This window comes from Sorghum bicolor, chromosome 1 (genome assembly GCF_000003195.3).
Source record: "Sorghum bicolor cultivar BTx623 chromosome 1, Sorghum_bicolor_NCBIv3, whole genome shotgun sequence".
Classification (NCBI taxonomy): domain Eukaryota; kingdom Viridiplantae; phylum Streptophyta; class Magnoliopsida; order Poales; family Poaceae; genus Sorghum; species Sorghum bicolor.
In genome coordinates, this window is record NC_012870.2 from 4981258 (window position 1) to 4997503 (window position 16246).

Consider the following 16246-nt stretch of genomic DNA (forward strand, 5'->3'; position numbering starts at 1 on the left):
TGAGTCTGATCCCTTTTGCCCTGAGGCATCAGAATGTTTCTTCCAGGTCGGCAACCAGGCTGCTCGCTTTCCTGGACTTGACGACGATATCGTCTACGTATGCCTCCACCGTTTTGCCTATAAGGTTCCCAAAAACCTGGAGCATACACCGTTGATATGTAGCCCCCGCGTTCTTGAGGCCGAAAGGCATGGTTACGTAGCAATACATTCCAAAAGGGGTGATGAACGAAGTCGCGAGCTGGTCGGACTCTTTCATCTTGATTTGGTGGTAGCCGGAGTAAGCATCAAGAAAAGATAAAATTTCACATCCCGCGGTGGAGTCAACTATTTGATCGATACGAGGCAATGGAAAGGGATTCTTTGGACATGCTTTATTTAAACTAGTGTAATCTACACACATCCTCCACTTCCCATTTTTCTTTTTAACTAGCACGGGGTTGGCTAACCATTCGGGATGGAATACCTCCTTGATGAATCCAGCCGCCAGCAGCTTGTGGATCTCCTCTCCGATGGCCCGGCGCTTTTCCTCGTCGAATCGGCGCAGGCGTTGCTTCACGGGTTTGGAGCCGGCTCGGATGTCCAAGGAGTGCTCGGCGACCTCCCTCGGTATGCCAGGCATGTCCGAGGGACCCCACGCAAATATGTCGGCGTTCGCGCGGAGAAAGTCGACGAGCACCACTTCCTATTTGGGGTCGAGGCTGGAGCTGATCCTCAACGCCTTGCCTTCAGAGGTCCCGGGGTCGAGGAAGACTAGCTTGGTCTCCTCCGCCGGCTCGAAGCTCCCGGCGTGACGTTTGGGGTCGGGGATGTCCTGGTCGCAGTCACCGAGGCCGGTAAGAATGGCCAAAGACTCTGCCAGAGCCTCGGCCTGCTCGACGCACTCGACGTCGCACTGGTAGGCGTGCTGGCTGGTCGTGCTGATGGTGATGATGCCCTTTGGCCCTGGCATCTTGAGCTTGAGGTAAGTGTAGTTGGGGACGGCCATGAACCTGGCGTAGCATGGTCGTCCCAGGATCGCGTGGTAGGTCCCTGGGAACCCGACCACATCGAAAGTGAGGAACTCTCGTCTGAAATTGTCAGGAGTCCCGAAGCAGACGGACAGGTCGATCTGTCCGAGGGGGTGGGCTCGATGCCCCGGCACCACTCCGTGGAATGGTGCGGTGTCGTTCCTCAGCCGGGACTTGCTGATCCCCATGAGGGCCAGAGTCTCGGCGTAGAGGATGTTGAGGCCGCTGCCTCCGTCCATCAGCACCTTAGTGAGACGGGTCTCGGCGATGATGGGGTCGACGATCAGAGGATAGCTCTCGGGATTGGGGATCCGATCCGGGTGATCTTGTCTGTCGAACGTGATCGCGCTTTCGGACCATTTGAGGTACGATGGCGTTGCCGTGCTGACTGCGCAGACTTCTTGGAGTTCGCGCTTCCTCTGACTCGCAGTGAGGCGAGCCGCTCGTCCCCCAAAGATCAGAAGGCAGTTCTTGATCCTGGGGAAAACCTCCCCCTCGGGGTCGTCGTCCTTGGGAGGCTCTTCGGCACTCTCTTTGGCGATGATGTCGGTATAGTACCGACGGAGGACGGTGCACTCCTCGAGGGTGTGCTTGGTTGGTCCTCTGTGATAGGGGCATGGCTTCTTCAACATTTCGTCGAAGAGACCGGGGCCAGCAGGAGCCCGCTTGGGGTTCTTGCGATCTACCGCAGCGACAAGGTTGTCATCCGACTGTCCCTGCTTCCCCTTGCGACCCTTCTTCTTCTTCTTTGGGTCGCGCGAGCCCGAGGCCTCGGTAGCCTCGGCCTTTTGTTTCCCCTTGGCTGGGCTGTCGGAGAAAATGGCGCCAACTGCTTCTTCGCCTGAGGCAAAGTTGGTGGCGATGTCAAGCAGCTGGCTCGTGCTCGTGGGGGTCTTGCGTCCGAGCTCGTGTACCAACTCCTTGCAGGTGGTACCGGAAATGAAAGCTCCGATCACGTCGGAGTCTGTGATGTTGGGGAGCTCGGTGCATTGTTTGGAGAATCGCCTGATGAAGTCTCGGAGGGACTCGTCAGGTTTCTGCCGGCAGCTCCTGAGGTCCCAGGAGTTCCCAGGGCGTACGTATGTGCCCTGGAAGTTCCCGACAAAGATTCTGACCAGGTCAGCCCAGTCATGGATCATGCGCTCTGGGAGGTGCTCAAGCCACGCCCTGGCCGTGTCGGCCAGATGCAGTGGGAGGTTGCGGATGATAAGCAGGTCGTCATCCGCCCCGCCTAGCTGGCATGCCAGGCGGTAATCCGCCAGCCAGAGCTCAGGGTTAGTTTCTCCTGAGTACTTGGCGAGGTTGGCGGGTTGTCGGAATCGCGCCGGGAACTTGGCCCTGCGTATGGCCTCGCTGAAGACGCGGGGACCCGGGGGCTCTGGTGAAGTGCTTCGGTCGTGATCGGGGTCGTACCTCCCGCCTCGGCGCGGTCGGTAACGTCGGGACTCGGCCTCGTCCCTGTCACGTCGCCCGGCCTCAAGGGTGGCCCGTACGTCCGCGTCGGCTCCGACGCGCTCGTGAACTGACGGGGCCCTGTTGCCCCCTTGCGGGTTAGGGGGTGGCAGACCCTGTACTGTTGGTGCCTTGTTAGGAGGGGGGCGTTCCCCACGACGTCTCGTGCTGTGGGATTGTGAAGCAGAACTTTCCGCGTTCTTTACCACAGCCTGCTCCAGGAGACCACGTAGCCCCTGGCGCACTCTCCTTCCCTCAGGAGTCGAAGGCTCGGGCATCGCCCTGAGGAGGAGCGCGGCGGCCATCACATTCTGGCTGGCCGTGCTGAAGACTGGGGCGTCTTCCCCTTGGTCCGCAACAATGCGACGGTTGACGTCTCGGTCGCGACGTCTGGCTTCACCCCCGTCTCCGCGGGCGGACGGCTCTCGGACCAGGGCCTCGCGGAGTTGGCGGAGGCGTGTGCGTTCTTCTTCGAGCCTGGCCTCCAGCTCATCGAGCTGTGCGAGGTCAGGATGGTGTCCCCCAGCGGGGGCAGATGCTACCCCACGGGCTCCGGGATTGGTTCCGGGAGTTGGATTGGGAGGTGGAGTTGCGTCCTCTTGCCTAGAGGGCCCTGCGTCCCCGTGGGCGCTATGCGGCGTGCCTCCGACTTCTATGTTGAAGCATTCTCGTGACGGGTCGTAGCTTTCGTTGTCGGAGTCAGAGTAGCCGAGACAATAGTTGCTGGCCTCCAGGAAACGCATGAAAGTCTCCGGGTCGCCACACCCGGAGAAATCAGCGCCAGCCCACTCGTCGTTGCCCGAGGTGAGGTCCTCTAGGTAGGATGAGACGGGCGGTGTGGAGACGAGGTCCAGTGTAGATCTCAAGTGGTGCCCAGGAAGTTCCGCGTACGCACTTAATGAAGTGCTTACGGAAGAGGCGTAAGTAGCGGCGGCATTCCTGAGCCCAAAAGGTAACTCAGGAGGTGCCGCTGCTGCTACTTCATCCGCAGGTGGAGGAGGACGGGACGTCGAGGCCCCTTTGTCCCCCTTGCGGGGGACGGGCGCGGGCCGTGCCTTCCCCTTCGAACGGGGTGGGACGGGTGGCCGCGATAACCCTATGTTGGTCCTGGGAGCGGAGCTTGACGCCCCGCGAGCCCTTCCTCTAGCGCCTGTCGGGCCGAAGGAGCGGGCGACCTGATGAGGAATATGCGGGGGGAGGACCGGACGGACCCTGGCCTCAGTGGTGGGGTCGGAGATCCTAGATCTTTGACGCCACCTCCGTGAGCCCCCCGCATGGTGTCCCGAACGTCTCCCACGCACTGAGTGTGGTGGGATCGGCTCGGGGCTAGGTTCGACGTTGTCACGTGGCGGGAGGAGGATCATGTCGTAGCCGGAACCGAGGGACATGAACTCCAAACTTCCAAACATCATGATGGTGCCGCGACGGAGCGGGTGAAATCCGTCTGCCATCCAAACCTCCCTAGTAGGGACTGGTAAGCGTCACGCAGAAGGCCCCTACCTGGCGCGCCAACTGTCGGCGTCTAGACTCGCGGTCTAGGCACTAACAAGTATGAATCTGCGTGACTGACCAAGCTTGGATGGTGATGCAAGTGAGACACAGAGGGTTTATACTGGTTCGGGCTAAAGATGCCCTACGTCCAGTGTAGCGGTGGATTCTGTATAACCTTGCACCCAAAGGTGCTTGCAGTAGGGGGTACAAGCTGGTTGCGAGAGAGGGCTAAGTCCCAGGTCTCGGCTTGGTGTGGACAGAGTGCGGGCTGTTGCTCTGTGAAAGAGTGTTGTGTGCGTGTGTTCTGGACCTATGTCCTCCCCAGTTGTGAGCCCTGGCTCCCCTTTTATAGTCCCAAGGGAAGGCCAGGTATTTACATGAGTAGATTTCTTTTATCGAGGGGTGAAAACACAGTCCCGACTCTGTTGAGGCTGGTCCATCTCGTCCTTGTGGGATGGTTGACGGCATGGCTGCTCCTGTAGAGGGTTACCGAACCCTGTAGGGGTCGCGGGGGTCGGATCGCCGGCACTGCTGCATATCCTGTCAACAGTGGGAAATGACCACAAACAGTGGTGCTGCTTTACTTCACCCATTCCCTTTCTACTGTGCGGTAGTGTGCTACAGTGAACAGGGGTAAGGATGTATAGTGACAGAGGTAAGGCCACAGTGACTGGGGTGGTTGAAACAGTCGTCGCCTTGCCCTGCCGCGTTATGGGGGCCGTCGCATCCGTCATGTCGGGGGAAGTCTTGTTGACCAGGTGGAGTGGGGTCCGGCGCCCGAGCCTGGACGGGATCGGCGAGTCGGAACTGGCGTCCGAGGCCCTGAGGGGTCGGGCGAGTCGGAACTTGCGTCCGAGGCCCTGAGGGGTCGGGCGAGTCGGAACTTGCGTCGGAGGCCCTGGGGGGTCGGGCGAGTCGGAAGTTATGCCCGAGGCCCTGATGATTATAATTAGTATGTTTTTTCGCGTTTTTTGTTGCTCTGATTTGGGTATCTCTTATTACGGTACCCAACATAATGATTATATTATTCGAGCATTGCATGATTCAAGTTTTATTTCTCTTTATGTATCACTGTAGACATAAACGATAAGGCAAGGGACCAACATATACCTGCATAATTCCCGTGACCACAGGAAAACGCCTTATGAGTACTAGGCAAACTGAAACCACAAACAGAACAAGAAAAAGACTGAAGAGGAGGGGACCGGGCACAAAAGATGCCAAATGCAACGCAGCTTGGCTTCACGCTCGCATTTGTCTGCCATCCTCCTCTTCCGAAAACTGCATCTGTTTTTCCAAGTTGCTTAGCGCGGGACATTCCGGTTGCCGCACAACAAAAAAATCTTATACATATGTAATTGTTCGGCTGCCAAGTGGGCCAGCTCCAGATTCCCAGCTAGATTTGCTGCGATCGCTTGTCACCTAAGGCCTTGTTTAGGGCCCGTTTAGATTGGAGATGAAAAATTTTTGGATGTCACATCGGATATGTCGGAATGATGTCGGGAGGGGTTTTTAGAAACTAATAAAAAAATAAATTACATAGTTCGTCAGGAAACTGCAAGACAAATCTATTAAGCATAATTAATCTATTATTAGCACATGTGGGTTACTGTAGCAGTTAAGGCTAATTATGGACTAACTAGACTTAAAAGATTCGTCTCGTGATTTTTAACTAAACTGTGTAATTAGTTTATTTTTTTATCTACATTTAATGTTCCATTCATGTGTCCAAAAATTCGATGTGATGGATGAAAATTTTTTGGGTGGCAAACTAAACAGGGCCTAACTTTTGAGTTGGAATCGGATCCACAGTCCTTTTTTTTACTAGTAGTCCTATCGCCATTTCTTTTTTTAGAAGCACAGGACACATTGTCTGCGAGCTGTAGCTCCTTTTTCCCCCTCCTGGCCACTTGAGTTCATCTTTTGATGTAGTTTTAGAAAATTTTGTAAAATGACTACTATAACATTTTCTTTGTATTTAATAATTATTATCTAATTATGGATCAATTAGGCAGAAAAAATTTATCTCGTAAATTATGAATAAATTATGTATTTAGTTATTTTTTATTTATAATTAATATTTTATGTATATGCCTTGAGATTTAGGCCTTGTTTAGTTTGCAAAAAATTTAGGTTTTTTTTGCCACTTTAGCACTTTCGTTTTTATTTGACAAACATTATCCAATGACGGAGTAACTAGACTCAAAAGATTCATCTTACAAATTACAGGTAAACTGTGTAATTAGTTTTTATTTTCGTCTATATTTAATGCTTCATACATATGATACAAGATTCGATGTGACGGGAAATCTTGAAAATTTTTGCCAACTAAACAAGACCTTAATATGATTAGAAATCTTAAAAAAATTGTTTTTTTAAGAAAACAGCATCTCAGTGGCAGCGCGGACGCGACAGCCAAAAGTGGCAACTGGCAAAGTGCTGGTGTGACTGTGACCTCAGGGCGGGGCCCGGCAGTCAGGTCAGCGGATCTTTGGCGCGCCAACGACAAACAGGAGACAGTGACGCAGCGGGATAAGCTGATAAGCCAACTAGAAAATGGGCTTCCTATCATCATCGTTATAATTTTGTTAATAAAAAAAAGGAAAAGAAACGGGCTGGGTCGCTGGGATGCCTGCCAGTGTAACCGTGTGTTTGGTTGGGGTTGGGTGGGTTGGGTTGGATCCAACCCAGTTTTTGGGGACGGAGCCAACCCAAAAGAGTGTTTGTTTGCACTTCGATTTTGGGGACAAACCCAACCCGTTTTAGTGTTTGGTTGAAGGATTAGGGACGGAGCGGCTCCGTTCGGTGTTTGGTTGAAGAAATTTAGTGTTTGGTGAACACCAACCCGGCTGGAGCGGCTCCGTCTGCCAGATTTTGACGGACGAGTCCAACCCGCATCTGAGAGGAATATTCCACTCTGGAGCCAACCCAACCCTCTCATCCTCCAACCAAACAGCCACGGGAACGGATTCGCTCCGACCCGACTCACCCCGCTCTCCAACCAAACACACGGAAAGGGAACGTGTGGCTCGGGTGGGAGACGACTTGGATGACGGGAGCGGCGGCGGCGGCGAGCCTGGCAGGGACGCCGCCGGCGATCGGTGCGGCCACGGCCAGCCTGCTCTGCCTCCTGCCGGCCTGCGGTGCGGAGCTCGCCGTCGCGGGAGGTACTCACAGTTCTCTGGGCCGACTCGTCTTGACGGGCCGGATCTGCAGCTACTAAGACGGGCAGCCAATTTTTTTTTGGGGGTCGTGGATTGCTTGACCGGCCCACTCCGCGCGCCACGTCTCTCGCCCGCCACGAGAGGAGACAGATCCGTGTTCGTGCTCGGTGCCGTGGTTCGCCGGAGCGCAGCTGCAGTCCGGCCACACTTGCCTTTCCTTTGCACCCCCTTTCCTCACAGTGACCGCACAGCCGCCGCCGCCGCCGCCGTGTCGTGAACCACTGTCCGCAGGCGTCATTTGCATAGTAGTACAAAAGCATCTCAGCGTTGTGAATCAAGAGTGAAAAAACGTCCAATAATTCAGAAGCTGCGTTGGTACTTGTTCAAGCTACTCAATGAACGTCGCAATTTAGTCACAAATTTCGTCCGTTCGTCGTGTGTATAAGTATGACCTTGTTGTGAATCAAGAGTGAAAAAACGTCCAATAATTCAAAAGCTGCGTCGGTACTTGTTCAAGCTACTCAATGAACGTCGCAATTTACTCAATGACCTTGTTTGTTTGGCTAATGAGCCATGGCATAAATTTGAATAAAATTGTATTGAGAAGTAACCCTAATCATCCACCCACCAGTCGGACCTTGGTGGATCTAGAAATACAGGTTATATGGGGGACTTATTCTTTTTTCTTTTTTACATTTAAGCCTCTTCTTCTAATAATTTTCAATGGCTATTAATTTATAGCGGCAGCTTAGGAGGGGTTCCATGCTTCCGGCGGCGGTAGCAAGCGGTGTAACGTTCCTTATTCTTTTTTGTGCCACGAAGTATGGTTTATCGATCGGACTCACGGCGATGGAGCTACGATCCCCGGGGCCGCCGCGGCATCATTGTAGGCGAGGCAAAGCAGCGGCGCCGGGCGTCCGCTCACAACCTGGGCGTGGGGCGGAGGCGATCTCCCTCGGTGAGGACGTGGCTGCGGTTGATGTCGGCCAGCGTCGTGCAGCCGCTGAGCGCCATGGTGAGCTCGAACTCGTCCCGGAGCATCCGGAGCACGTTCCGGACGCCCGCCTCGCCCTCCGCCGCCAGCGCGAACACCACCGGCCTCCCGACCTGGATGGAGACGGAGCAAATAAACCAAGGCAGGGGCCCGTAAGCGCATGGCGGCATGGCATGGGGGATTGAAGTTGAACTGGCCTGGTGTGGTGTGGTCCGGGTGCGGGCACTTACGAAGATGCCGGCGGCCCCCAGGGCGAGCGCCTTGAACACGTCGGTGCCGCGGCGGACGCCGCCGTCCAGGTACACCGGGATGCGGCCCTGCGCGGCCTTCACGACCTCCTCGAGCGCGCTGATGGTGGCCGGCACGTAGTCCAGCTGCCGCGCGCCGTGGTTGGACACGATGATGCCCGCCGCGCCGGAGTGGACGGCCAGCCTCGCTGCAGGTTCACCGACGACATGTCGACGTCAAGTCCGACTCAACGTGATCGTAGGATACGACGACAACGCGCGGAGATCGAGAAGCGTCAGAAGAAGCTTACCGTCCTCCGCCGTGACGACTCCCTTCACCAGGATCGGCATCGAGGTGATGCTCTGCAGCCACTTGACATCCTGCACATCCACCAACACAGCTCTCAAGATCACGCAGGACGCGATGCGACGACGGCAACAAAAACAAGCATACCTTCCAGCTGAGGGTGCGGTCGATCTGTCCAGCAACGTAGGACGCCAGCCCGGAGTCATTGGCCTGCAAATCCCCCAAACAGAACACCGTCCGTCTTCAGTTTCAGTAGGCGAGAAAACGTGGACAGAAATGCAGACAAGTCTGACTGAGGTTGACACGAACCTGGTCCATCTTGCCAAGGTCCAGGCCCTCGAAGTTCTTGAGCGTCAGGTGTGGCGGCAGAACGAACCTGTATCACAAAACCGTGTCAAGACAAGAGGCATGAAATCATGAATGGAAACGCATTGTGGCAAAGGATGGACAGCCAAGAAAGAGCAAGAGCCAACCTGTTCTTGATGTCGGCTTCACGGCGGCCCAGGCGCGGGGTGTCCACGGTGAGAGCGATCGCCTTGAACCCAGCCCTCTCGGCCCTTCTCACCAGCTGCTCCACCACCTTCCTGTCCTTGTGCACCTACAGTTGCTCATGGCACACATGCGGAAAAAGAAAAATCAGGCTACAAAGGCCTTGTTTAGTTCCCAAAAAATTTTGCAAAATTTTTCAGATTCCTCGTCACATCGAATCTTTAGACACATGCATGGAGTATTAAATATAGATGAAAATAAAAACTAATTGTACAGTTTGGTCGAAATTGACGAGATGAATCTTTTGAGCCTAGTTAGTCCATGATTGGACAATTTTTGTCAAATACAAACGAAAGTGCTACAGTGTCGATTTTGCAAAATTTTTTGGAACTAAACAAGGCCAAAGAAACAACACACTCTGATGACAGTTGACAGGACTAGCGTGGCATGCTTACATATAGCTGGAAGAAGCGGATTCCCGGTCCGGTCGAGGCGACCTCCTCCACGCTTGAAGTTGCCCATGATGACAGTGTCTGAAAGAGAAAGGGAGTTCAGGATCTTTCCAACATGGTATGCATTTACAGTATCTTCTTTATTTGGTTATTGTTCATGAGTTGTGTAGCGTTACTAGGACAGGAAACATACCATGATAGTCCCTGCTGCTGATGCTGCCCGTGCAGTTGCATACTCCCCTGAACATAGACGAGGTATCAGCTTATATGTGTCAAGAAACAAAAGGCTTCTCCTCAGCTTTATGCCGTCCAATTATATAAATGCAGAAGGTACTGCTTTTAGTTTCCTTTTTTCTATATAAGTAAGCTATAAATGTTGTGAGGAAATACAATGTGTAGATACACATTGTAAAGATTGACAGTTAGAGAAGCGTTAAACTGAATACCATCTGGGTGAGCCATCTTCTGCATGGCAGTGGGGGCAACCATAATGGGCATTGAGATCTTGAAACCCAGAACACTTGTGGTCATGTCAATCTTGGAGACATCAATCAGGATGCGAGGCCGGAACCTTATCACACAAAATTACAGTCAGATTCATACTAATATTATATCGATTTCTCAACGTCACTGATGAAATAAAGAAATGCAGGCATCGACGTAAAGGATGTATTCAGGCAGCTAAACTGGACTGATACATTGGATTTGCATGAAGAAATGCATTCAGGATCCTGGACAGAGTGCTGGTGGGGTGCTTACAGGATCCTGGAGAAGGCCTCCCTGTTCTCTTTGAGCGTCCACTCGTCCTCGGCGCCGGAGGCGTAGTAGTCGTAGGCCATCTTGGGAAGCTTCTGCTTCGCGATGGCCTGGTACTCCATCACGTTGGTGATCTCACCCATGGTGTCTGCCACCGGAGCCCCCTCGACGCTATACTCTGCAGTCTGCACCCACAAATTGATGTGGTATAAAGCATAGTGGCGTTGATGAGCTTAGACCACATATGCAATGGTAATGACTAACACAAATGTCGTGGTTAGACAAACCCAATGACTATACGCCCACCGGCATTCACAAGACAAAGGCCCTTTTGGAACGCGAGAATTTTTTTTTGTTTCTTACGTTTTTTATAGAAATAAGTTGGTTTCTGTAAACCTTTTTTTTGGTACAAATATATAGTAAAATTCATGTATTCCGAAGAGGCAATTAGTATGGAAAGATACAATAGCTTGCTACACCATGGCCAACCTACATCGTCAACTAGGTAACAAAGTAAGATGTGATTTGACAAACTGATGATAAACCTGTGACATCTTGTAGTGACTAAGGGATGCCAACAAAACCATTGTTGTTCTATGGAGGAGGACAAACAAGGGAATGATATTGGAGGGTACAAACTGAGAACTGCCGGAAGTATCTTGTATATGATGACAGCATAGACTTTTTTTTATTGATAAGGACTAACCATACAAGAAACATCAATCAGTCCTCTCGGTTTTCACATCTGAACAAACTGGGAAACTTTACGGTGGAACCTGTCCACCTAACGGATGTTTTTGCGAAAGCATCCAAATACATGGCAGAGTCGGAGGTACATGAAATCAACAACATGCATGTAGTGACGACGAAATTCACTGAAATTGGAGAAATAAAATGATGATGGTGATGGTGATGAGTTTGTTCTTACCTCTAGCTAGGGAAGGATGAGACGACAGACAAGGAGGATCGAGAGGCAGTGGAGGAAGGAGGGGGAGCTAAGAGCGACAGCGAGTGGCAGGTAATATAGGTGTGCGTGGTGGTGAGAGAGGTGTTTCCGCATGGAGACAAGGATGTGGGGGGCCGGGCCCGGGAGACGTACGTGGGAATGGAACGGAACGCTGGCAAATGAATGAAACCGAGAAAGCGAGCGAGAGGTCACGGATGAGCTATTGGAGGTTGGGATGAAGGATGCCTCCTCCACAGCTTCCTCATCCACTTGACATCATCTGTTCTGTCCCGTCCTCCCCATGCACTGCCTCTGCCTGCCAAATGGAGCGCCCCCTCCCCCCCCCCCCTCCCCCCCCCCCCCCCAAAAAAAAAAATGTTTGGTTTGTTGAATTGGAGTAGTTTTATCTCTTCCCCTTGTCACAAAAGAATACTATGAACTTTTCACCCTGGTTTCTAGGCACGGCTCGAGAAATACCGTCAAGATTGGTCTTGGCAGGGAGGATAAGGCCACAGCAGGGGTCGTTCTTGTGTGGCGATTCGTATGGGCAGAATCTTTGCTGGCATGGGCTCATCGTACGATGGGATTGGATGAAGGTGCAATTTGGATGGGGATACGTTTGCGATTTTCAGTCAACAATGGACTGAAGGTTACGACGATCCTTCTGGTACATATAGAAGCTGTTACCAGAAGCGTAACACCAAAATATGAAGAGAAAATGAGACAAGCTTGGACGATGAACAAGACAAAACAGTTCACAACCAACACTATATATTTTCTCTACATTTTTTCAGTTTCACTAACCAGCACATATACTCAAGGGGTGAACCGTATGCCCCACGAGAACAATACTGTTGCACGAGCCACAGCAAAACCTCCGGAGTCACCAGAATATACATTGGCGACCAATTATGTTATCCTCCATTCCTCCATATATATATGTATGAAAAAAAAACAGAAAACATGACGCTCTCCAGTTGTCAATCAAAGCCTCAACTTCACGTAACAGTTAATCCCAGAAAACTACCTCAACTGGTAGGCTCTTTGACCGCAGAACCTCATGATCAGTTTGATCGCCTGCTGCAAATGAGATGTGAGAAGAGAAAGAACTCCATGGTACTTTTATCCCATGAACAGGTACTAATACCGGGCACCACCATATGCCAATACTCGATAAATGAACTCCTTTTAAATTTAGAAACATGCCAAATAAAGGACCATCTATATTGTGTTCCGTTTTTTTCAGTACAAAAAGGCACTGCCGCAGGCATTTTAGGAAAACAGTACCTTACCAGCCCCCATTTCTCATTGCAGACTAACTACTATACCACCGTGACAGATCTATATGTGCACTATGGAAGAACATGACAAATACAAAGGGCGTAAGGGATTACTTGTTTTTGCCTTCTATCCAAATGCAAAATGCATCCGAACACATACTGGCAGATTTCTCTTCCACAAGCAAACTCATCCTCCTTTCACAAAACCAGCCTCACTGCACCCAAACAGGCCCTTACTTCCCCTTGCCATCCTCAGTCCAGACGCTGTCCCATGAGGAGTTAGCTTTCGGTGCCTCAACAAACTGCTGGCCTCGTCCTTCTGATGATGGAGCTCCTGCGCCCTTAACACCACCCTTCTTCGGTTTTGTTTTGATCCCCAGCAAACGTAGAACAAATCTTGCAAGCTCGCCATAAAGCATTCCAGCCCGATCACATAACTACAGAAATAATAATATCGCATCAGAGCAAATACAAGAGATATACTTGAAGTAAATTCAACAGGAATAGTAGAAGCACTAGTCGGAAGATACCTGCAAAAATGCAGTAATGAACATGTGAAATGCCTGAGTGTTCTGGCTAATAAGGAAGCTAACCCTCCCACAGAAATTTACAACACCATGCATCTGTAATTACAAAGAGAAATGGTTAAGAGAATGATGAGTGCTACGAAACGTATTTTAAAATCAACTGATGCCAAGCATACTATAAGCAGTCATTACATAGATTTTGATTTTACATTAGCAAAATATTCCAAGAATACAGGTGTTCAAATGCAAGCCAGGGACTAACGGGTACAGCTGTAATTGAAGTTCTGGAAAGCATTTGAACAAGGACATGAGCACACTGTAGAAGGCCTTATTTATGCACAGTTGTCTGGATGATCAATTGAAACTAATCATCTACATCAGCAGTAAGTTGATAATAAGCATATATTACCACTCGTAGGAAGGACATCCAGAAACCAGGGGGTGGTGCAGGCGGCCCAAATGAATTTGCTCCCTGATTATAAGGACTCATGCCCATACCATAACCACCATAGGGTCCTCCCATTCCACTGTTATACATTGATCCACCATACATTCCAGAACCACCATACATACTGCTGCCATAACCTCCTCCATAACCTGAATACATGTTATTTCCATAGGGTCCACTATATCCGCCGTAAGAGCTATACATACTAGAGCCATAACCTGCAATTTATCAAAACGTTAACATTTTGAGACACAAGAATATTTTCTGAAACATGCAACAAAAGATTATCAATTACCCCCATAAGAGTTTCCATAGCCTTGCTGCTGCCAAGGCCTTGGGGGCACAGGCGTTGAAATGTTGCTGTTTACATTTGAGGCAACATTGTTCCCAGCAGCAGAAACAACCTCTCCATGTTTTGCTGTCCCAGAAGCTTCAACAACATCACTGGTGCTACCACCAGAGGGCGGCTTAAAAGGCACTGAGCCAGATGAAGCTCCTGCACGTTCCCACGGTTTTGGAGGTGGATTACCAGCTGCCAATCACATCCATGGACAAATTTTCGTTAAGCCTCAAGTCAGAAACAAAGATGGAACTACTCACACCATTAAAAAGAAACGTGAAGTGGTATCCATAAGACTATATATGGTACAACAATAAAGACTGGGTATCGGATAAAGTTCCTTCTTATCTATCTATATCTATATCTCTTATAAAGCTAAACCCCACTAGATGATTTCTCCCTTCATGCAAGGTGTCCACATCATTCCCCACTAAGTGACCCCACTAAATGTTCTACCTCTTCATACAAGGTATCCACATCATTCCCCACTAAGTCCATGTCATCCTTTATTAATTACAAAAAATGTTCATGCCATCTCTATCATGTGAAATACTTTAAATCTTTGATATATTAACATCCAAGTCATCTACATATGCTATGTGTTTTATCATCTATTCCTCTATAATGTAATCAAACATTCAATTGGTTTTTCTTCTATTAGCTTATCGATTTTTTACCAGATCTGATACAATAAAATAATATACATGTCAAATTCATATATATATATATATATATATATATATATATATATATACAAATACCATATAGCAATGCTATGTATATAACAAATTTATTTTTAAGAAAATCCCATGGCAACGCGGGGTAGTTAAGAAGAAAACAAAACTACAATGTGGAATGTGCACGAAAAAGAAAGCAAGCAGTAGTTCAAGTCCTTATGGACTGATCATTACTTTCATTTGTAACATTTGTAAAATCAAAAACCGCAAACATGGTGAGACTTCAATCTTTTGGTTCCTCAATATGTAGGTAATGACAATGTACATCACAGATGCAGCATCCATCACTAATACATAGAAGGCTAGGCAGGGGCAAAGCTACATGTTAATTAGCGGGTGCAAATGCACCCCCAAAAATTGTAAAAACAGTGATTAGGTCCAAAATTCACCATATATGATCCCCCCACGGAAGATGTCTATGCACCGACAAGCTAAGTGCACCCCCCTATAATTTTCTCTAGCTTCGCCACTGATGTTAAACTATGGATCTCGAGAAACTAGAAATATGTACTGAATGAGCAAAGGTGCAATCAAGGCATCACAAATTAGTGCTTCCAAAACTAACTTTATAGTTCCATGAAAACCAAATACCAGAAAGCTTATATTAGAGCTTTCCAAGCATATATTGATGTCTTTTGACAATATAACACACCCATTAGACTTACCACCCTAGGTTTTAAATTACTTCTACATTTGTACTCAACATCTGTCAACAAATGATTCAAATGGATTGTACCTACATCTAGCAAAGAAATAGCGAAGGAAAAAAATGTTGGCATAATTGCAAGCACAAGGCTAAAAGCTCATAACCATATCTCGTTTTCTCTGTGAAATACAGGTTCGCAACAAGTGCAGCAGCCTTTGAAACCACAGAAGCTCACTCACGCCTTAGCTAAAAGCCATCCTGGAAGGCAGCAAGTTCGTCTTTGCGCGTGCCCTTTTCTTAATCGCGTCAATTTTTCCTTCGCCGGACGCCCGGAGTAGCATATCTAGCAACAGCCCTGGTGAGACGTTCAGCGCGAAACTAAGAGCCCTCCCCCCTTACCCTTCCCGCAAAACATTCACGGGAGCACGAGGATCCCCGAGCACCGCCGCGGAGCTCCCAAACCCAAACCGAGCACCAATCGAGGCACGAATTGGACCGATTCCTCACCCTCACCCTCACCCTCATCCCGGCGACCTGACGCCCAACCAGCCCGGCGGCCGGATCGCATCAGCGGCGCACGCAACCGATCAATCAGACACGACAGGAAAGGGGAGGGTCTGACATGGAGGGCGTCGACGAACCTGCTGCCATGGCGTGCGCGGCTGGTGGTTCCGCTCGATCACGCGGGCGTGGGCGGCCGCGGTTTCTCTCCCCACCTCGATTGCTCCGTCCAACGCCGCGGTCGCGGAGAAGAGAAGCGTCCCGGTCCAGCCCCAGCCGAGCCGCCCACGGCACGCGGCGGACCAGACGGCTGACTAATCCGCGTCCAAGGGAGTTTCGGGGGGGAGGCCGACCCGACCTGACCCGAGTGGCGGATGGAGTCGACTCGCACGCGGCGGCACACGACTCCGTAGTCCGTACGGCTCGAGCGTCTGTGCAACAGAACTGGACTGTAGGTTATTACGAGAAAAAATACTATCTCC

The 16246-nt window shown here is 50.3% G+C and overlaps 2 protein-coding genes across 5 annotated transcripts; both read right to left on the reverse strand.

Annotated features, from left to right (window-relative positions):
- On the reverse strand, window positions 7603-11572 carry LOC8083916 (peroxisomal (S)-2-hydroxy-acid oxidase GLO1). 2 transcript variants are annotated; one of them, XM_021446501.1, is made up of 12 exons: window positions 11268-11435; window positions 11046-11123; window positions 10343-10524; window positions 10030-10154; window positions 9777-9823; window positions 9587-9664; window positions 9116-9240; window positions 8952-9018; window positions 8790-8852; window positions 8647-8716; window positions 8339-8544; window positions 7603-8221 (listed from the first exon to the last, which is right to left on the reverse strand). In XM_021446501.1, exons 2-12 carry the CDS (start codon window positions 11046-11048, stop codon window positions 8036-8038), a joined length of 1152 nt encoding a protein of 383 aa, XP_021302176.1. In that variant the 5' UTR covers window positions 11049-11123; window positions 11268-11435; the 3' UTR covers window positions 7603-8035. The 2 variants fall into 2 exon arrangements, with proteins under 2 accessions (XP_021302176.1, XP_002466341.1); XM_002466296.2 differs by lacking the exon at window positions 11046-11123 and having other exon boundaries at window positions 11268-11572.
- On the reverse strand, window positions 12018-16099 carry LOC8084143 (peroxisomal membrane protein 13). 3 transcript variants are annotated; one of them, XR_002447020.1, is made up of 6 exons: window positions 15905-16099; window positions 13836-14072; window positions 13502-13758; window positions 13096-13188; window positions 12680-13002; window positions 12018-12362 (listed from the first exon to the last, which is right to left on the reverse strand). XR_002447020.1 is itself a non-coding variant. In XM_021446512.1 (5 exons), exons 1-5 carry the CDS (start codon window positions 15912-15914, stop codon window positions 12799-12801), a joined length of 801 nt encoding a protein of 266 aa, XP_021302187.1. In that variant the 5' UTR covers window positions 15915-16099; the 3' UTR covers window positions 12460-12798. The 3 variants fall into 3 exon arrangements, 1 of the variants encoding a protein (XP_021302187.1); XR_002447022.1 differs by having other exon boundaries at window positions 12018-12365; XM_021446512.1 differs by lacking the exon at window positions 12018-12362 and having other exon boundaries at window positions 12460-13002.